The sequence below is a fragment of the Lathyrus oleraceus genome, chromosome 2, assembly GCF_024323335.1.
Source record: "Lathyrus oleraceus cultivar Zhongwan6 chromosome 2, CAAS_Psat_ZW6_1.0, whole genome shotgun sequence".
In the NCBI taxonomy this organism is placed as follows: domain Eukaryota; kingdom Viridiplantae; phylum Streptophyta; class Magnoliopsida; order Fabales; family Fabaceae; genus Lathyrus; species Lathyrus oleraceus.
The window spans coordinates 111,447,624-111,470,082 of NC_066580.1; the positions used below are offsets into that span (position 1 = coordinate 111,447,624).

At 35.9% G+C, this 22,459-nt stretch overlaps 1 protein-coding gene and 1 non-coding gene across 2 annotated transcripts; one reads left to right on the forward strand and one right to left on the reverse strand.

Annotated features, from left to right (window-relative positions):
* Positions 1-3,066: 3,066 nt before the first annotated feature.
* LOC127118359 (receptor protein kinase TMK1) lies at positions 3,067-6,754 on the forward strand. The gene is made up of 2 exons (XM_051048540.1): positions 3,067-5,570; positions 6,015-6,754. Exons 1-2 carry the CDS (start codon positions 3,260-3,262, stop codon positions 6,545-6,547), a joined length of 2,844 nt encoding a protein of 947 aa, XP_050904497.1. The 5' UTR covers positions 3,067-3,259; the 3' UTR covers positions 6,548-6,754.
* A 12,576-nt stretch (positions 6,755-19,330) lies between these two features.
* LOC127124467 (small nucleolar RNA R71) lies at positions 19,331-19,437 on the reverse strand. Its single transcript, XR_007803954.1, has one exon. It is a non-coding gene; the product is annotated as a small nucleolar RNA R71 (small nucleolar RNA).
* Between the last annotated feature and the right edge of the window lie 3,022 nt (positions 19,438-22,459).

Sequence of the window (22,459 nt, forward strand, 5' to 3'; positions counted from 1 at the left end):
CATTGGTGTACAGGTTTACGACTAGATCGAGTAACGAGCATTGGCACGCTATTGAGCGAGTCATGAGGTACCTTAAAAAGACCATGGATCTCAGCCTACATTATCAGAAATTTCCTGTTGTATTAGAAGGGTACAATGATGTAGATTGGAACACCTTATCGGATGATTCCAAAGCTATAAGTGACAATATATTTAGTATAACTGGAGGAACAGTATCTTGGAAATCAAAGAAACAGACTATCCTGGCTCAGTCCACAATGGATTCTGAGATGATAGCACTAGTCACAGCTAGTGGAGAAACAAGTTGGTTAAGATGCTTACTAGCTGAGATCCCCTTATGGGAAAAACCTATACCAGTTGTGTTGATCCACTGCGATAGTACTGTGACTATTACAAATATTGAGACCATTATTATAATGGAAAAAGACGTCAAATAAGAAGAAAGCACAACACCAGTAAAGATTGTATCTCTAGAGAAGCTGTAAGAGCGGATCATGTACGCACTGATGAAAATTTAGCAGATCATTTGAGAAAAGGATTAGCTAGAGAGAAAGTTCACAATACATCTAAGAAGATGAGACTAATTCCTATAAAGAAATGAGTTGCTCATGATGGTAACCCGACCTAGATGACTGGAGATCCCAAGAAATAAGTTCAATGGGTAATAACAGGTTATGAGTAATATGAGATGATCATGCAAGTGAAGCATGAATCCTGAAGTAATAAGAGGATGATATAATAGAAGCTCTTAAAGAGATCTATATTATGTATGAGGGAGTACCTAGGCTACAAGAGTACTCTTGATAGACTCACCTTTGTGATTGTGGAACTTGGGCCGGTTCTTATGGAATTTCGGGGCAGAATTCCTAGAGCCTTCACTAAACCGGGATACATGTGCATGATCATTAAAGTACGGGCTATTAGGATACACCTTAAGAAAAGATTGTGTGTGGGTCTGATGTCTGAGATAGAGTTCAAGACAATTGTGTCACTCTTGTTGAATTAGAATCCTATTTGTTACGCAAAGGTTCAAGTCGTAAACACCTTTGCGTTTGCACAATCTTAGAAACGTTTTACGTTACTTCTAAAATCACCTTTTAAGTTCAAGTGGGGGATTGTTGAAAAATTGATGTGAATTTGAAAGAGTCATCCGATTAATTAATGGAAGTTAATTAGGTGGAAATTAGTTAATTAATATTAATTAATATTTATAAGGTGTCACTCATCAAAACCTAGTTTTAACCTAGTTTGACTAAGTAACTCCCCCCATTATTTTCTCTCTACTCAATTGAATCATTTACCCATAAATAGGGTTCATCAATTCAGTTGCAGTTTGCTCCAGTTTCCTAAATATTTAGAATCTATCTTCTCCCTCTTTATTCTATTCATCTCAAATTATTTATATTCTTCTTTATTTTTTGAGTGGCCTATTGTGCCATCAACGACTAAATTGTTTTCCAGACACGACGAGTGGTTTAAATACCATCTGAAGGTGTATTTCTTTGAACGATTTATTATAGTGCAAGTGATAATCGTAAAATTGAACAAACTGTTTTATCCTGGAGACGTCATCGATACTCGACTGTATTGCATAATTATTTGCAGTACGATGAAACGTCTTAAAGAAAGTGACCTAGTACACGACTCGTCCCGATAATTTTCTTTATGGTAAATTTTTCAAAACCGAAAACAACAAGAGAACATATCCTAAAGAGAACGAAAGATGAATGAATTCTCTAATATCTAAAAAGGAGATTAAAGATTTTGTTTTTGAAAAATACAATACTAATAAAGGTGCATATTTAAAATCTTAAAAATAATTAATAATAAACTAAAAAAAAAATATAAATTAAAAGATAAGGTAAATACTACGATATTTAAAAAGCGTTATTTTTAAAAAGTATTTTAAAATGGTACTTTAAAAGTCACGGTGTATAGATTTTTTTTTTTTAAATTAGAAGATTTTTTTGGGTAAAAAAAAAGAGAAGTATTTTTTTAAATATTTAATTTGATAAGTTAAAAAGTTAAAATCTATGCATTAATTGTTTTAAATGATATTATTAAGATATATAATTTAAAAACATAATATATATATATATATATATATATATATATATATATATATATATATATATATATATATATATATATATATATATATATATATATATATATATATATATATATATATATATATATATATATAACCGAATTGATTCATGAATCTAACAAATCGAATTATACATTGTTCAAGTTCAACTCATTTAATTAATAAATTTAGTTTTTTTTTTCTTATATTCAATTCATTGGTTCATGAACCAAATTCAATAATTTAGTTACCAAATCGAATCGAATTTCGAACTATGTTCAAATTGATTCAATTCATTATGAGTCCAATATAAAATTGTTACTTCAATAAACTAAAGTACATTCTAATTTTGAGAAACCCAACACCATGCCTCTTAATAAAATTAGTTTAAAATTTCTTTAAAAAATAGTATTATTTTATTAATTAAAGTTTATTTTAAAATAAATATATTTTTTACTTTTTAATATAAAATTAAATATTTTTTGGTTGTAATTTTATCTTTAAAGATAAAAATAATTAAAATGTCACGAATTTAAACTCAAATCCCAATATCCAATTCTTATACCACAATCATTTTATTATTATTTATTATATAATTTTAAATTAAATTTGTTTGTGATTTTTATAAATATTTCATATTTTTATTTTTAGTCACTTAAAAAATTTCTTTCAAATAATCTTTTTAAAATTTTTTACGCATATATTTAATCTCTTATACAAGCCGTTCGTCGCTAATTCGGTTAAATTTAAAAATCGTACTAAATTATAAAAGAAATAAAATATAAGTGAAATTATTTATAAAATATTTAAGAGGATTACAAATAAATTTATCCTTTTTAATTTTAAAAATAAAATATTTAAAGTAGAATATTTTTGCAAATTTCCAGACACTAATGAGCTGTAAATGTTTAAATTCTTCACTTTTGTGCATATATAAAAAAGTATAAATTATAAATGAAGATGAGGAGGAGGAGAAGGTGGCCCATACATACCAGAATCATACACACACATGACAGTACAGAACAGCCTCTCAAACTTTCTTCATGACAACTTACATGGACCCCACCTGCATGTGCATTACTTCTCTTCCCATTTTTCTCACTCTTTAAACTAAAACTAACCAAAAACAAAACACCACCTTCTTCTCTTCTCTTCCACAACAACAACAACATGAAGAAAAACATCATAGTACTAAACCCTTTAACTTTTTCTTTCTTCCTCTTCATTATTACCCTCTTCACTCACTCCCAAAACGACGACGCTTCAGTCATGTTATCTCTCAAAAGAAATATCAACCCGCCCGCTTCACTCGGTTGGTCCGACCCGGATCCATGTAAATGGACCCACGTTTCATGCTCCGGCGATAACCGGGTTACTCGAATCCAAATCGGTCGTCAGAATCTCCACGGCACAATCCCTCGGAGCCTCAACAACTTAACCGAGTTACAACACTTGGAGCTTCAGTTCAACAATTTCTCGGGTCCTCTCCCGAGTTTAAACGGGTTAAACTCTCTTCAAGTTTTCATGGCGAGTAGTAACCGTTTTACAGTGATTCCCGGCGATTTTTTTGCTGGTATGTCTCAGCTTGTTTCTGTAGAGATCGATGATAATCCTTTTGAGCCTTGGGAGATTCCCGTGTCTCTTAAAGATGCTTCTTCGCTTCAGAATTTTTCTGCTAACAATGCTAATGTGAAGGGTAAGTTACCGGATTTTTTGGGTGATGATGTTTTTCCTGTTCTGACCCTTTTGCATTTAGCCTTCAATAATCTTGAGGGTGTGTTGCCGAAGAGCTTTTCTGGTTTAAAGGTTGAGTCTTTGTGGTTGAATGGTCAGAAGAGTGATGGTAAGCTTACTGGGTCGGTTGAGGTTTTGCAGAATATGACTTCTTTGACTGAGGTTTGGTTGCATTCTAATGCTTTTAACGGTCCTTTACCTGGTTTTGAAGGGTTGAAGGATTTAGAGGTTTTGAGTTTAAGAGATAACTCTTTCACTGGTGTTGTTCCCAGTTCATTGGTTAGCTTGAAGTCGCTTAAAGTTGTGAACTTGACTAATAACTTGTTTCAGGGTCCTGTGCCTGATTTTGGTGCTGGGGTTGAGGTTGATAATGTTAAGGATTCTAATAGCTTTTGTTTGTCTAGTCCTGGTGATTGTGATCCTAGGGTGCAGGTGCTTCTTTCTATTGTTGGGGTTATGGGTTATCCTTTGAAGTTTGCTGAGAGTTGGAAGGGGAATGATCCTTGTGTTAATTGGATTGGGATTACTTGTAGTGATGGGAACATTAGTGTTGTTAATTTTCAAAAGATGGGTCTTAGCGGTGTGATATCTCCGGAGTTTGCTAAGCTTAAGTCGCTGCAAAGACTTATTCTGTCCGATAACAATATCACGGGTTTGATTCCTAATGAGCTTACTACTTTGCCTATGCTAACTCAGTTGAATGTTGCAAACAATCATCTCTATGGAAAAACACCTAGTTTTAAGAGGAATGTAGTTGTGACTACTAGTGGGAACATTGATATGGGGAAGGATAAGAGCAGTCTTTCACCTCAGGGTTCACTGTCTCCTAATGGTACCGATGTGAGTGACGGAAATGGTGGGAGTTCTGGAAATGGCGGCAAAAAGTCTTCGTCTCGTGTAGGATTGATTGTGTTTGCTGTTGTTGGTGCTGTTTTTGTGGCCTCTTTGATTGGTTTCTTTGTTTTCTGCTTGCTAAGGTTGAAGCAAAAGAAGTTAAGTAGGGTTCAGAGTCCGAATGCACTAGTTATTCACCCTCGACATTCTGGATCGGATAACGAAAGTGTGAAGATAACAGTTGCAGGTTCGAGTGTCAGTGTTGGAGGTGTGAGTGAAGGCCACGCTGTGCCCAATGGTGAGGTGGGAGATATTCAAATGGTTGAAGCGGGAAACATGGTCATTTCAATACAGGTTTTAAGGAGTGTTACAAACAATTTCAGCGAGAAAAATATATTGGGACAAGGAGGTTTTGGAACGGTTTATAAAGGTGAACTCCATGATGGTACAAGAATTGCAGTGAAAAGAATGGAGTGTGGGGCAATAGCCGGCAAGGGTGCGTCAGAATTTAAGTCTGAAATTGCTGTTTTGACAAAGGTTCGTCACCGTCATCTTGTTGCTCTTCTCGGATACTGCTTGGATGGGAACGAGAAGCTTCTTGTGTATGAGTACATGCCTCAGGGGACCTTAAGTAGATATATTTTTAATTGGCCGGATGAAGGGCTCGAACCACTTGCGTGGAATAGGAGATTGATCATTGCCTTAGATGTCGCCAGGGGTGTTGAGTACCTTCATAGCTTGGCTCATCAAAGCTTCATACACAGAGACTTAAAACCTTCAAACATTCTCCTTGGAGATGATATGAGGGCCAAGGTCGCAGATTTTGGTCTTGTGCGTCTCGCTCCCGAAGGGAAAGCCTCAATTGAAACAAGAATTGCAGGAACTTTTGGATATTTAGCTCCGGAATATGCAGGTATGTTATTTTAGTTCTTTTTCTTTCCTTTCCATCACTTGTTCTCGGTGTTCTATGCTCTTTTTTAGTTAGTAATACCAAATAAAAAGTAGATATAATCAACACCTTGATCAATATATTGACTTGGTTTGAATGTAGCTACATAACTAAGAAAGTCAATAATGCAACTTCATGCTGTTAATAGAAAGTCAATAATGCAATTTCATGCTGTTAATAGAAAGTCAATAATGCAACTTCATGCTGTTAATAGAAATTCAATAATGTAACTTGTGTCCAAAAATGTTGTTCATATTCAATTTGTAAAATCGGCTATGCGTGTGGCGTATTTGATTGAACGGTTGTGTTTATTTGATAGTACAAAAATTCTGAATGCATATGTTTAATTTTGATCATTCTTGGATGTTTGATTTTTCGGAAAATGTCTCTTAACACTGACTTGTGCAGTTACCGGCCGTGTGACAACTAAAGTTGACGTGTTCAGCTTTGGAGTAATATTGATGGAGCTGATAACCGGAAGAAAAGCACTTGACGAGAGCCAACCTGAGGATAGCATGCACCTTGTAGCATGGTTCCGAAGAATGTACTTAGATAAGGACTCATTCCGCAAGTCCATCGACCCCACAATTGACATCAACGAGGAAACACTCGCTAGTATTCACACCGTAGCAGAGTTAGCTGGTCACTGCAGTGCAAGGGAGCCATATCAAAGACCAGACATGGGACACGCGGTTAACGTGCTTTCGTCTCTTGTTGAACAATGGAAACCATCTGATTCAAATTCCGAAGATATATATGGTATCGACCTTGACTTGTCTTTACCACAAGCACTCAAGAAATGGCAGGCTTATGAAGGTGCAAGTCAATTGGAGTCGACGTCTTCTTCTTCGCTTCTTCCAAGTTTGGATAACACGCAAACAAGTATACCTACTCGTCCATATGGATTTGCCGATTCTTTCACGTCGGCCGATGGTAGATGATCGATCATGTTTGATTTTGTACATAATTTGTAATTGTATGGTGGTTCTCTGTGTGTATTGTGATTCTAATTGCTTTCTTGTGATGGTTTTTTCTATGTGGAACTTGATTATCATTTTTCATGGTGTAGTTTTCTTCCATGATTAATTTCATACTCTCTCTGTAGCACTTTTTAAGGAGTTTTGCTGAAAAACTGAATATTTGTTTCATGTTTTTCTCCTTTCAGTTAACTTTTGATATGTGTAGCTGAAGCTACTAATTTGATTCATTCATTTCAATATATTTCATTAATTCTGTTGAGCCAAGTTTACAAGTTTTTGCAGATGACAATTGAGTAATTGGAATCAATTACCAATCATTTGTTTACAAGTATTGCTTCTCTTTGAAATCAAGATTAAGGATAATTTATAAAAATGCATATACTCTTCACTCCAATTTCACATGTCAAAAGTTAGTCCAAACTATATTAATTAACTAGTTTGAAAATCTACTAGTTATAAGTGATTCATTGAAAGCAAACGTACTTTAATATAAAGTTATGAAAAGGGATTTGGATACTACAAGGGGGAAGGTTGGCATCATATCAATGTTGTGAGGAATCTGCAATGCATGATCCATTTTGGATTAGCATGAATTTATGAAATGGACAAAATGGACAGGTGAGGTAGTAGTTAAAGAAGGAATCAAATATAATTTGTTGTTGCCTATCTTCTTGTGAAAAAAAAGGAGACAATATGGCAAAATGCATGTGCAAGTTAAGCCAAAAGATGTGCATGTGCTAACCTTTCCAACTGGCTTCCATTACTCACTTTATTCTTATCTTTCAAGTTCAAACATTATAAAAAGTTTTATGCACCAATCCATAAATTAAACATCCTTTCTAACCTTTGGAGATATTTAAAAGTTAACACCTGACCACATAAAATATACAACTATGTTTACTATTGGATGATGTGGTATGTGATGTTGATGATGTAATAAGTTATTTGTTGATTGAGCAATGTCTTTATACCAAAATATAAATTACCAAATTTTAAAATAAAAATACAATATTAAAATTGTAAATGAAGCCAAAGCACATTGTTCTTTTTATTCTTAGGGGTCCTATCGTGAATAGTCACAACTATCCTTAGCGTTTGAAGACGTCACTTCGAACACATCTTTTTTACACACTCCTCAATGCTAATGGATGGGAAACCATTGTTTTATTAAAATTTTTAGTCTAGAGATGCATTTTTGTACGGACACATAATTTATGTCATGTTAGTTCAAACCAGAAACAACCAAGAATAATGACAGACATAACGAAAAATAAACAAACACATAAGTTTAACATTAATATCAAAATAAATATTACATAGATAATCGTTAACGTTAATATAAATTTAACATTATATTGATGAGAAATTAAGACACAATAACAGACCAATATAAATCGGATATAAAATTCCCCAGATTTGTAGGAACCTTGATGATCAACAACAAATATAAGATGATAAATCAAATAAATAAAGGCACCAAAGAACACCGATATTTTTAACATGGAAAACCCCTCAATATGAAAGTAAAAACCATGATTTGTCCAACCAAAGAAATAACTTCACTATAATCAATTAAGGGTGCAAGAGAGTCTTAAAATGATTCACAAACTAGTGCTAACAACCGCAAATCACAAAGCAAACTAGCTTACAATAAGAATAAAAAAGATGATTTTTTTTCCAAATCTACAACTTTAGTGTGAAGCAGATAACTCTCACCTCAAACGTTGTTTTGAAATTCTTAACAATCAAAAGTTAGATACATGTGTTACAAACATTCGCTCCAAATTTAAGCTCGATCCGACAGTTAACGAATCCGGGATCTTCGATTAGTGAGAATGGTTGCAGAAAAATGAGACTGAGTTTCTCTCATCTTTTCTCTCTTTTGAATCCTTATTTTCTCTCTATTTCTCTTAATCATAAATTGATCATCTAATAAGTGATACAAATGAGCTAATCATATTTGGGTATTTCTCCACATAGGAAGGGAGCCTAAACTCAATAAATCTTCCCCTCGCAGCTATGTGGAGGAAATCGCCAAACTGACGATATCACAACAAGCTTCAAATTTTCCTCTTGGTAATGCTTTAGTCATCATATCAGAATCATTATCATCTGCATGAACTTTAGCTAACTCCAACAACTAACATCCAAAAGATCATGTATCCAATTATATCTCACATAAATGTGTTTGGACCTATTATGAAAAGTCATATTCTTACCAAGATGAATAGTACTTTGACTATAAACAAACAACACATATTTGTCTTGAACAAAACCAAACTCATGCAAAAAATTCTTCAACCATAGTAACTCTTTGCATGCTTCGGTAGTTATAATAAACTCAACCTCTGTAGTAGACAGTGCTACACACTTTTGTAATTTGGACTGCCAAGCCATAGCTCCCCCTGCAAATTTAATCATGTAGCCCGAAGTGGACTTTCTGGAATCAATGTTTCTATCCATATTAGAGTCAGAGTATCCTACTAGAGTAGACTTATCTTCTTCAAAACAAAGCCGTGTAGAAATAGTACCGCAAAGATACCTTAAAATCCATTTTACAACATTCCAATGCTCTCTACCTACGTTTTACAAAAATCTACCGGCTATACCAACAACATGTGATATATCTAGTCTTGTACACATCATTGCATATATTAAACTACTCATAGCAAACACATAAGGAATACATTTCATATCAAATACTTCATCTTCACATGAAGGACTTTAGTTAGAACTCAACTTGAAATGAGTAGCGAGAGGATTGCTTATCGCCTTAGAACTTTCCATTTTGAACCTTTGCAGCACTATTTCGATATAATATTCTTGTGACATCAAAAGTTTCTTCTCTTTTATGTCACGCATGATTCTAATGCTAAGAATATGTTTAGATGCTCTCATGTCTTTCATGGAAAATGACTCTCCAAATTTCTTCTTTAACCTGTTAATGTTAGAAATACTTTTCCTTACAATAAGTATATCAACAACATATAACAATAGGATAATTAAGTCATCTTTAGAAAATTTTCTAACAAATACGCAATGATCTGAAGTAGTCTTCTGGTATCCTTTGTCACATATAATAGGGTCAACCTTCTTGTACCACTGCCTTGGAGCTTGCTTCAACCCATATAAACTTTTTCTCAATTTACACACATGATCTTCTTTATCTTTAACTTGAAAATCACCAGGTTGTTTCATGTAGATCTCTTCCTCCAAATCACCATGAAGAAAATCAGTTTTCATATCCATTTGCTCAACCTCTAAATCAAGAGTAGCAGGCAAACTCAACACGATTCTAATTGATGAGATCTTTACAACAGGTGAGAGAATATTATTAAAATCAACACCCATTATTTTACGGAAACCTTTCACCAGTAATCTGGATTTATATCTTGGAGACTTAGAGTTGCTCTCATGTTTAACCCTATAAATCCATTTTTTTCCAAAGCTCTTTTGCCTTTAGGAAGCTTCAGTAAATCATAAGTGTGATTATCATTCAATGATTTCATCTCATCATGCACTTCATCCATTCACTTTTGATTTTTATCACTTTCCATGGCCTCTTTAAAATTCTCGAGTTCACTCTCATCAACCAATGTCACATACTCATCAAAATTATACCTTATAGAAGGTTATCTCTGCTTGTTAGACCTCTTAAGTTGAACTTGAGATGATTCTAGAGCTTCACCAAGATTCTCATCATGTGACAAATCACTCTCCCCTTCACCATCATTAGTTGGAATATTCACCTCATCTCCAAGTTGTTGATCATCAACATAATCATATGACTCACCATTGTGATCATCACCACCAATAGCATCTAGATTATAACTAGGTAACCGAACTGGATCAATATTAGACAAACTGATATCCTTCTTGGGTGTAGCCTTATCTACCTTATCAATGTTTTCAATAGTTTGGTCTTCCATAAAAACCACATCACGGATTCAAATAAGCTTCTTCCATATAGGATCATACAACTTGTAACCAAAATCATCTTGCCCATAGCCGATGAAGATATATTGTTTTGACTTTGCATCCAACTTGGATCTTTCATCCTTTAGAATATCCACAAAAGCCTTACAACCAAAGATTCTCAAATGATCATACTTGACATTCTTTCCAAACCAAATTTTGTCTGGAACTTCACTATTCAAAGTACCAGTAGGAGTGAGATTAAGAACATGCATTGCCGTGTAAAGTGCCTCGCCCCTAATAATCATTAGGAAACTTAGCTTTATAGAGCATACACCTTACTCTCTCAATTAGTGTTTGATTTATCCTCTATGATAAATCATTAAATTGAGGAGTTTTAGGAGGAGTCTTTTCATGTGCAATACCATGTTGCTTGCAATAGAAATCAAATGGTCCAGAATACTCTCCACCATTGTCTGAACGAACACATTTCATATTATCGCATGTCTGCCTCTCAACCAAAGCATGAAATATTTGAACTTTTCCAACACTTGGTCTTTTATCTTCAAGGCATAAAACCATAGTTTCCTGGAGCAATCATCAATAAAAGTAACAAAATAAAGTGAATCACTAAAGAATTTTACCTTTAATGAACCACAAATATCAAAACGTACCAATTGAAGCAACTTTGACTTCCTTGAAGGAGGATGTCTCTTGAAAAATACTCTAGTCTATTTACCATCCATGCAATGAGAACACTTCTCAAAATCTACATTCTTTAATCCAAGAATAACATCCTTTTTGACCAAAACATTAAGCCCCTTTTCACTAATATGACTAATTCTTCGGTGCCACAAAGATGCTTCCATGTATATAACATTAACCCTGTCCCTAGCAACCAAAACTTTTGTCCAATGTAGTTTATAAAGCTTTTCCCCTCTAGCCACAACCAAGTTACCTTTGTTGAGTTTCCATTTTTCAGAGCCAAAGTGATTATTATAACCACAACCATCTAGCATATGAACAAAGATCAAATTAAAATGGACATCTAGAGCATGTTTGACACCTCTAAGAAACAACCACATTCCCATGTTAGTTTGCAAGCAAACATCACCAACACTAATTACCTTAGATACACCATAATTACCCATCTTCAACACTCCAAAATCACCAGAAGTATAAGATGTGAAGAAATCCTTCCTAGGTGTAACATGCAATGTAGCACCACTGTCAACTATCCACATGCTCTTGTCTGATACAAGATTAACAGACTCATGATCATGAAGAATAACAAGATCATCACTAGTAGCAATAGTAACACGATCATCATCATGATCTTCATGATCTCTTTGTTTAGACTTACCCTTATTACATTTGTTATCTCTTTTCCACTGATAGCAATACTTATGTACGTGTCATATTTTGTGACAATAATGACACTCCAAATTCTTGTATCGCGGTTTGGACTTGCTTATGCTATTCTCTCTACCACTATTCGATTTCTTTTTATAACTTCCCCCTATTTTCAGTGACAAGTACCTCGGATTGAGATGAAGAACCATATGCCTTACTTCTCATCTCCTTATTAAGAATACCACCCTTAGCAGTTCTCAAAGAAAAAAAAACTCTAGGAGCAGAACTTATGAAAGAAACCCGAAACGTCTCCCAAAACTCTGGTAAAGATAACAATAGAAATACTTCCAAAAGTTCATCAAATTTGATACTCATTCCTGACATCTGTTCAAAGAGCCCTTGAAATTTACTCAAGTGATCTGTGTAATACCCCAAAATTTACCCTTCATTTTTCATGGAAAGCATGGGATTATTGTTTCACCTTATTAGCATCATAATAGGTCATACTCATTGCATACTGCATCAGTGACTTGGGAAATCAGGGTTTGATTGATCACTCCTTACCAGAAGGAGCCCACACAAGGCAAGACTGAGAATTGAACTTCATTCTCCAAATATACAAGTCTCGAGGTGTTCCATATGTCTTATGATGGTCCCTAGTTCATCAGTGGAAGATTCAAAGCTCTCAGAGTGTGCATATGGATTTAATCAAAAATCAGGGTTTCGTGGCTATCTGCAACAAGAAATGTTTGGTTGGAAGTGAAGGGGCTCATTCATGTCATGATTAAAGAGGCATCTTGGCCTAGGAAGATTCACAATTATCACAAAAAGATTCATTGGCAATCAGTGCAATCAATTCCTAGTCATTTTTGCCCTAAAACTAGGTTTTGGTATAAAATTGGTTTATTTCTGATTCCTTGAGTGAAACTCATTTCCATGGCCCTCCACATGTCCACAAGGATCTACATGCAAAAAATCAGCTCTTTATTTGAGCCAGAGGTGCTTCAATTGATCAATGGAATCAGAAATCAGACAGTTTGGGAAAAGTCAACTGTGGGGCCAAAAAAGTCAACTCCTGACATTTTGAAAGTGGAATATCAAAATTCATGCCTAAGGGAGCCTACATGTGAAATTTGATCAAGGTTGGATCATGGATTCATCATTTAATCAGGAGTTGGAAAAGTTACTAAATTTGGAAATAGTTGACTTTCCATTTAAGGCAAGTTTTTATGGTTTTTGCACCCACTTTAAGCCTATATTCCATCAAGATGCAAGCTCCATTTGAAAATTTCTCCAACATGAAAGTTGTTCCTCTTGTTCCAATCTTTCTAGAGATATAAAGTTTGTTTCATTTGGATTAAAATTGAGAAAGTTAGACTTGGTCAAAGTAAGACATTATTTTAGAACACTTGGAAAATTTTCTAAGTCCAAAATTTGCAAAATTTGTCAAGACTTTATGGCCAGATTTCTTGCACTTCAAGGCATGTTTTGAAAATACTTTCTTCATGACAGTTGTACCTTGTTATTTCCTCTTGAACATCCTTTTGAAATCATCCCATTTGGATCATTGGTTTGAAAGATACACTCATCTAAAGTTGGTATCATAGACTGAATTTTTTGACAGCATTTAGGCCAAACTGACCCAACCATTTTGCAGCTATGGAACCTGAACTTTATGGCCATTTTTCATCTCTTTCCACTCATCATTTCAAGTTGTATTCAACATGAAAGATGTTAAGCTCCATGCCCTCTTTCTACTGTTTGCATTGCCTTGCCATTTGGACATGTATTCATCAAGATATAAAGTCTTAAAGTCACCCTGTTGGACTTATTTCCATGTCTTGCTGCATAAACCAACCAACCCTTGCATTTCCTCATTTGGCCATTTGCTTTATGTACTTTTGTTGTCAACTCACTTAAGCTTTACCACAATTAGATCTTCTAATACACCTCACCTTTTGCACCACTTTTTGCATCATTTTGTCATGAACCAAACCAAGCCTTTCAAGCCCATTAAGGGCACTCTAACCCTACATACTTAAGCTTCTAAAACCCTAATCTGAAAAGTGTTGGCTGCTATTTTCAAAGGAGGCAAGGCAAGCAAGAGATTCATTCCTCATTTTCCATTTCACAAGTTCTCAAAGCACAAAGTAGCATCTCTTCTCTTTCCATTTCCTCCACACCAAGGGGCAGTGGACCTTGCATCCATTGACCTTGCATCCACTAGGTAAACGTTTCACTCATTCTCTTCCATGGCCATCATGCTTGCTCATCAATATTTCATGCTCATACCATGCATTTAACTATGCTTATGCTTGCTACTTTTTTCTTTTTCATGCCATGGCCATGCTTGTATCATGCTTATTTTCCATGTTAACAATATACCATGTTTGTCCATGAACCTTTCAATATGAGGCTTTGCTCTAAGTTGGAATTTTGTAACATTGAATTTTTGCCGTATCCTTGCATGAGCCTACCTTGTTGTTCACTTTCCTGCGTTTCACGCGTATGCATGCATGGCTGTAGGGCATTTTTTTTTCATTTGCATGAAAAATAACACGTGTCTGCGTTAGACACGGTTCGAACCCGCGCGCGCCCATACAATCCCAGTCGTCCGCCCCTTGTTTTGTCCGCTAGTGCATAAGTGGAAGCATGTCCAATTGATTCACATGTCACATGTTATTTCAAAATGTACATTTTTATAATTATGTCACATGCAGAATTTTATTCCGCTGGACCTGGGCTGCACGCGCGCTGCTATCCGCCCCCCCTGTATTCAGGCCCACTAACACACTAATCCTTTATTTTCATTTCTATTTTCTTTCTTTAATTCTTTTATTCATTTTTTATTCTGTTTTGATTTAATTAATAAAAAATATTTTATTTATTCATAAAAATACCAAAAAATATATTTTACATTCTTTAATGTTTTATTTAATTTATTTAATTTTTATTTTCATATTTTATTTAATGTTAATATTTTATTTCAATTATTTATTTCAAATAGTCCTTTTAAGTACACTTTTTTTATTCTTTTTATTTACATGACTTAAAATTATTTTTAGATTCTGATTTTTGGGATGAGGGTTGACCAATGTCTCATGGTCAACCTGACCTTTTATTGGAATTTTATTTCCCACTTTTAATTTATTTTGGATTTATTTTTGACCTAGTTTCCTTGGTTGACTTTTCATTTGACTTCTGTTTTATTTCAATTAATTTGTACACTAATTTTCATTATTTTTGAAATCTTTTTGGGGGATGATGATGTCCTGACCCCACCTCTTTTAATTTATTTTTTCATAATTTATTGAATTAATTTACTATTTATTTGAGAATTTTCAAGTTGACTTGACTTTTCAGTTGACTTTTCTATGATTGATGTTTGAAATAGGGATTGCTTAAGGCAATTGAAGAGATCTTTTGATCCTCCCTTGTTCATCTCATGTGCCATGTATTAGAGGCATTTCATCTTGATTTTATTTGATCCTTGCATCATTTCCCGATTAAATTATTCAGTGATCCTTTGTGTGCATAGTTTCATCTGATATTTTTTATACTTGTTTCTTTCATCCATGCTTCTATTGTTTAATTGTTTAACATGTCTATAATTTTCATGTATTGTCTAATGCTCATTCATTTCATTCTTTGATTATTTGATTTGATCATATACCTGTCTATTTATCTTACTGATTAAACTATTGCCTACTTGTATGTTGTATGAGGCATTTATTTTTATTGTTTGATTGCCATGTACAACCCCCATTCATAACAAATGTATCCCTCTCCCATGAAGTGTATAATGTTTATTCTTTCATTCTTTATTCATCTGTTAATACAAGAAATAAAACAAACATCCGATAACCATTTCAAAACAAGATCAAAACCTCGATCCAACGTCGAGTAATCATTTTTCAAACTTAACAGAACCATCACGTATTCATCCATCCTTTTGTAAGTCGATTGCTTCATGCATCGCCATTTCTCTTGTAAGTCGATTGCTTCATGCATCGCCATCTACCTGTAAGTCGATTGCTTTGTGCATCGCCATCTACCCTTTACCCCACTCCTATCCTTGTTCCATCCGTCGATTCTTGTTCCGTTTAGGTAGCACCCATTAGGTAGAACCTTTTGTATGATAACATAGGTAGCATTCCCATATTCTTTTGTATGAAAACATAGGTAGCATTCCCATATTCTTTTGTATGATAACATAGGTAGAATTCCCTCATTCTTTGCATGCTAACATTAGGTAGATATCTCCACTTGTAAATCCTAACACTTAAGTACATATTGCATGACAACTCTAGGGCAGTGCTTCCCCATTCTTTTAGACCTTCCGTGCATCTCCGATCCTGTGGCATGTCACTCCGTTCTATTGCAAAGAGGTAACTGCCTAAGACTCGATTCAGCGAGCTGCAACACCTGCTGCTAGGACGTGAACACATTGCCCACTCTCCTTTGACACAACTGGTGTCCTCCTTTGTAAGTCCATGTTCAGATGGCAACCCCTAGTTAGCCGAACTACGGCAACTCTGATTCTCATGTTCAGATGAGATACGTAGGCACGAGATGCGATGTCTTGCCGAGTTTGACTAACAACTAACAACTAATCCTTGCTTTCTTTCGCCCTTGTTGCGATTCTTTTCTCTCGCCCTCGTTGCGATTGAGACCATTCCCTTTCTCTTGCCCCAGTTGCAATCGAGACCCTTGTTCCCGTAGTTAGATGAACTACGTTTTGCTTTGATTCTCATTCCAAATGAGATACGTAGGCATAAGACGCGATGTCTTAGCGAGCACACTTCTCTTTCACCCATAGGTAGCCGAGCTACGAAGACTCTGATTCTCATATTCAGATGAGATACGTATGCAGTGGATGCAACATCCATGCGAGTCATTTTCTTTTGACCCTTTCATTTAGTAAATAGTACATTAGATAAACACACACCCTTTAGACAAGAACAACAAGAGTGGATCCCGTAGAGTACTACGGATGCGTAGGGGTGCTAATACCTTCCCTTCGTATAATCGACTCCCGAACCCAAGATTTGGTTGCGAGACCTTGTCTTTTCCTTTCCTTTCTCTAGGTTTACTTCGAGCGTTTCCTTTCCCTCCTTCGGGATAAATAACGCACGGTGGCGACTGATAACACTGAAATTTACCGTATTTTCGACTCCGAATTCACATGCATTCTAGTTGTTTTATTATCATTTTGTTGTGTTATTGCTATGTTTTCCTTTGTTTTCAGGTTTTTACTTTAATCGGAGCCCCGATCGAGAAAAGGAGTGAAAAAGAGCCAAAAACCCTAAAATTCAGCATTTTGTACTTGTGGCCTACCCCATGGCTGGCGCCACAGACCCTGCCATGACGTGTCCAAGCTCAACTTCCCTCAACTCCCACGTTCCCCACTACCTCCACTAAGGCGCCTCACTTTGGCCTAGTGGCGGGCGCCACAAGAGGAAAATAGTTTCCATCCCATTTTCAAGTTGAAGGGCATCCAAGTCATTTCCATCTTTTTACTTGCTTATAAATAGAAACTCGAATTCACTTTTACAATCATCCAAACTTAGAGCAGACGAACATCCAAACTTAGAGTAGAGGCAAACTCAGAGCAACTTTGTTTCACTTAGGCATATATTAAGTATTTTAAAGTGGTAATCGCTTCGCATTGGAGTGTTACCACAATTGTGTAATCGAGTCTGTGATAGAGTCTGTAATCGAGTTTGGAGCACTCTGGAAGGAAGTTAATCCTGCCGCCATTTTCATTTCCGCATTGCAATTTACTCAACCCTCCGATTGGAGCAGGTTTTTATTACTTTCCTTTACTTTATTTATTTCCCGCACTCGCTTTACTTTATTTATTTCCCGCACTCGCTTTAAATTATTTATTTCCTCGCACTCGCTTTAAATTATTTATTTCCCGCACTCGCTTTACATTATTTATTTCCCGCACTCGCTTTACTTTATTTATTTCTCGCACTCGCTTTACTTTATTTATTTCCTGCACTCGCTTTACTTTTATTTATTTCCTCGCACTCGCTTTAAATTATTTATTTCCTCGCACTCGTACTACTTTTATTTACTTTCCGCACTTCCACTACTTTTATTTACTTTAATGCACTTTTACTTTACCATGTCTAACTAAATCTATAAGGTTAGAATGTAAGGATCGTAATTGAACCGATAATCCGTACAATTGTCCGTAGAAGCACTTAAGGGCTATTTTAACTTTCAACTTAAGTTTTCCCGCACTTCAATTCCGTTGGGTAAGATCGAAAGCCGTCCAACGTCTTTTTAAACTTAATTGCTTTTAACTATTTCAAAAACAGCGAAAGCGCTTTGTTTAGTTCATTAGGAGATTTTAACATTAAGAAGAAAAGAGATTTTAAAACTATTTTCGGACGTGTTTATAAGTTTAGAGTCTGGTTCGTAAGAACCTCTTTTGGTTAAGAAATCCAGGTTACAATACTTTTCAACTTAGTCAAGATACTATATTTCTTAAAAATAGGTTTACTACTCTAACGCAATGCGCGCCTTTTTATAAGTGACAATAAGAGGGTTTGATTAGGGAGTACAACTCGGTTCTGAATATGCGAAAGCGACAGTTCCTGTTAAATTAGTTCTTTTCAAAGTAGGAAACATTGCCCATAAGTAATTCTATTAGCAAGTACTTGGATTATTAATTGATTACGTGAATTACATTCGACTCTGTCTTTATTAATTAAATTTATTTCAATACCTTACTTTTCATTGCACACTCCAAAAACACCTATTTTGATTGCCTTTGATAAACACCATAACAATAGATAACGATAGATTGACACTTGGTCTTTGTGGATTCGACAATCTTTTATATTACTCTGACGCGTTCGTATACTTGCGAAAAGCACGCATCAAGTTTTTGGCGCCGTTGCTGGGGACCAATTTCGTCAAATTTCATTTTCCAGTTGTTATATCGTTTAGACTTAGGCTATTTCCCGCCGGTCAATGCGAAGAACTCGCAGCACCGGAAGTTTAAACTTAGTATACCCTCTAGCAGAACCTGATCGTTACGCTCGCGCACATTTATTCTTTCACAGAATTAAGAGAGCTATGGCCGAAGATCAAAACCAAAGACCTCTTAAGGATTTCTCTCAACCATCTAATGAAGAACCTAGTTCTAGTATAGTAAACCCAACCATCCCAGCTAATAATTTTGAACTTAAACCATCCCTGTTGCAACTAGTGCAACAAAGACAATTCGCAGGTCTCGCTACTGAGAACCCAAATCAACATTTAAAAATATTTCTTTAGTTAGCAGATACTTTTAAAACCAATGGAGCTTCTCCTGAGGCAATACGTTTAAGATTATTCCCTTTTTCCCTCAGAGATAAAGCCCTATCATGGTTAGATTCCCTTCCACCCAATTCCATTACGACTTGGGATAACCTTAGAAGAGTTTTTCTTGCTAGATATTTTCCCCCGAGTAAGACCACCGTTCTTCGAAACCATATAACTAGATTTACCCAAAACCAAGGAGAATCGCTGTTCGAAGCTTGGGAGAGATATAAAGAGTTGTTACGAGCATGCCCATATCATGGCTTAGAAAATTGGTTAATCATTCAAACCTTCTATAATGGACTTCATTACAACACAAAGATGACCATCAACGCTGCCGCAAGCGGTACTATGATGAACAAACCTTATCCTGAAGCTAGTGCCCTCATCGAAGATATGGCTCAAAACCATCAATCATGGGGAGTTGAATGAGCGACAGTTGAGAAGAAGGAAGCCCAAGGAGGAGTGCATGAACTAAGCTCTATAGACATGATGCAAGCTAAAATGGACGCATTAGCCCTTAAAGTCGAGCATATGTACATAAACCCGAATACTGTAGCCGCAGTTTCGTCGGATTGTGAGATATGTGGAACCAAAGGACACCAATCTGCAGAATGCAGTCTATTAAACGAAACCCACTCTGAGCAAGTGAACTACACCCAAGGGAAACCATATTCGAATACCTATAACCCTGGATGGAGGAATCACCCGAACTTCTCCTATAAAAACAATAACCCAATCCAAAATAATGCACCTCCGAGACCTAGTTATCAAGCCCCTAGATCAAATTAACCCATGCAACATGTGCCACCAAAGCCGAGCCTTGAGAAAATTATGGAAAATTTTATCACCGCTCAAACCCAACAAAACAAGGAGTTCATGAACCAAAACATTCATGTTAACGAATTGATTACTCAGTTAGGAACCAAGGTTGACCAAATAGTTACTCATACTAAGATGCTTGAAATCCAGATCTCTCAGGTAGCTTTAAACCAAGCCCCTCAGACTACACCTGGAGGACAATTTCCTGGACAACCTCAACAAAATCCGAGAGGACAAGCCAATGCCATTACCCTACGAAGCGGGAACGCTTATGATGAGCCACCAAACCCCAGATTGAGTGAACCTGAAACTTCTAAGGAATGTACCAAACCCACGGATGAAGTAAAGGAACCAAAGGAATCTGAAAACCAGGAAGGTCGAGAGAAAGGAGAAGAACCTAAAGATAAAACTTACGTACCACCCCGCCATATAAACCACCTATACCATATCCGCAAAGACTCAAACAAACCTAGATCAATAAACAGTATCAAAAATTTATTAAAGTTATAGAAAAACTTCATGCAGAAATCCCTTTCACAGAAGCCATCACCCAAATACCTTCTTATGCAAAGTTTCTCAAAGACATCCTTACCAACAAACGTAGACTTGACGATCCGAAGCCTTTGGAATGTAATGCTATTTCCGAGGACAAATTAGCAAAGAAAGATAAAGATCCTGGAAATTTCTCCATTCCTTGCCTTTTGGGTAATCATGTCATCGAAAAAGCTTTTCTAGACTTAGGAGCTAGTGTGAGCCTAATGCCTTTAGCAGTTTGTGAGAGGTTAAACTTAGGAGAATTACAACCCACTAAGATGTCACTTCAGTTAGCCGATAGATCTGTTAAGTATCCGATAGGCATTTTAGAAGATGTTCCTGTTAGGATAGGTCAGTTATTTATCCCTACTGATTTTATTGTGATGGACATCAAAGAGGACAATGATATACTAATCCTTCTAGGTAGACCATTCTTATCGACTGCAGGAGCCATAATAGATGTCAAGAAAGGAAAGTTGACATTTGAGGTAGGTGACGAGAAAATATAATTTATACTTTCGAAATTTCTTATGGCACCTGTGATGGGAGATTCATGTTATGCCTTAGATATCATTGATGAATGTGTTAGAGAATTAGAATAAAAAGAAATTATAAAAACAATCAAGTTACCATCAACTCTCATAAGGGAAGATGACGACTTTAAGAAACCCTACATCGATGATAACCTTTACGAATGTTTATCCCTTACCCCAGATCCTATGCCATGCCCTAAGAAACCAACCTTAGAACTTAAAGAACTGCCTAAGAACCTGAGATATGAGTTCCTCGATGAAAAGATGAATCGTCCAGTTATAGTTAGTGCTACCTTGAGCCAAGAGGAAACGAACCAACTTTTAGACGTTTTACGAAGATATCCCTCAGCTTTAGGATATAATATCTCTGACCTGAAAGGTATTAGCCCATCCGTATGCATGCATCGAATTTCGCTCGAAGAAGATTCAAAACCCTCTAGGGAACATCAGAGAAGGATAAACCCTATAATGAGTGATGTTGTTAAAAAGGAAGTTCTTAAGTTACTTGAGGCAGGTATCATCTACCAGATCTCGGATAGTAAGTGGGTAAGCCCTGTGCATGTAGTACCTAAAAAGGGAGGCATCACAGTCGTGCAAAACGATAAAGGCAAACATGTAGCAAAACGTTTAGAAGGAGGATGACAGATGTGTATAGACTATAGAAAATTAAATAAAGCAACTAGGAAGGATCATTTCCCTTTACCATTTATAGACCAAATGTTGGAGCGTCTAGCCAGACACTCTTACTTCTGCTATCTAGATGGATACTCTGGATTCTTCCAAATACCTATCCACCCCGAAGATCAAGAAAAAACTACCTTTACATGCCCTTATGGAACTTTTGCCTACAGACGAATGCCTTTCGGCCTCTGTAACGCCCCAACTACTTTCCAACGCTGCATGATGTCAATCTTCGCAGATTACCTAGATGGTATCATGGAAGTGTTTATGGACGATTTCTCGGTTTGTGGATTCGATTTCCACAATTGCCTTGCTAACCTTGAGAAAATCCTGGAGAGATGCGTGGAGGTGAACCTCGTGCTAAATTGGGAAAAGTGTCATTTCATGGTGACCGAAGGAATAGTTTTAGGACATATAGTTTCCGAAAAAGGCATAGAGGTAGATAAAGCTAAAATAGAAGTTATAGAAAACCTAAAACCCCCAAAAACCATCAGATAAGTCTGAAGCTTTCTTGGACATGCTGGATTCTACCGGCGTTTTATTAAGGACTTCTCCAAAATAACCAAACCTTTAACTGGACTTTTAATGAAAGATACTGAATTCATTTTCGATGAAAAATGTAATGACGCATTTAATCTTTTAAAGCAAGCATTAGTATCTGCACCCATTATGAAACCGCCCGATTGGTCGGAACCTTTTGAGATAATGTGCGATGCTA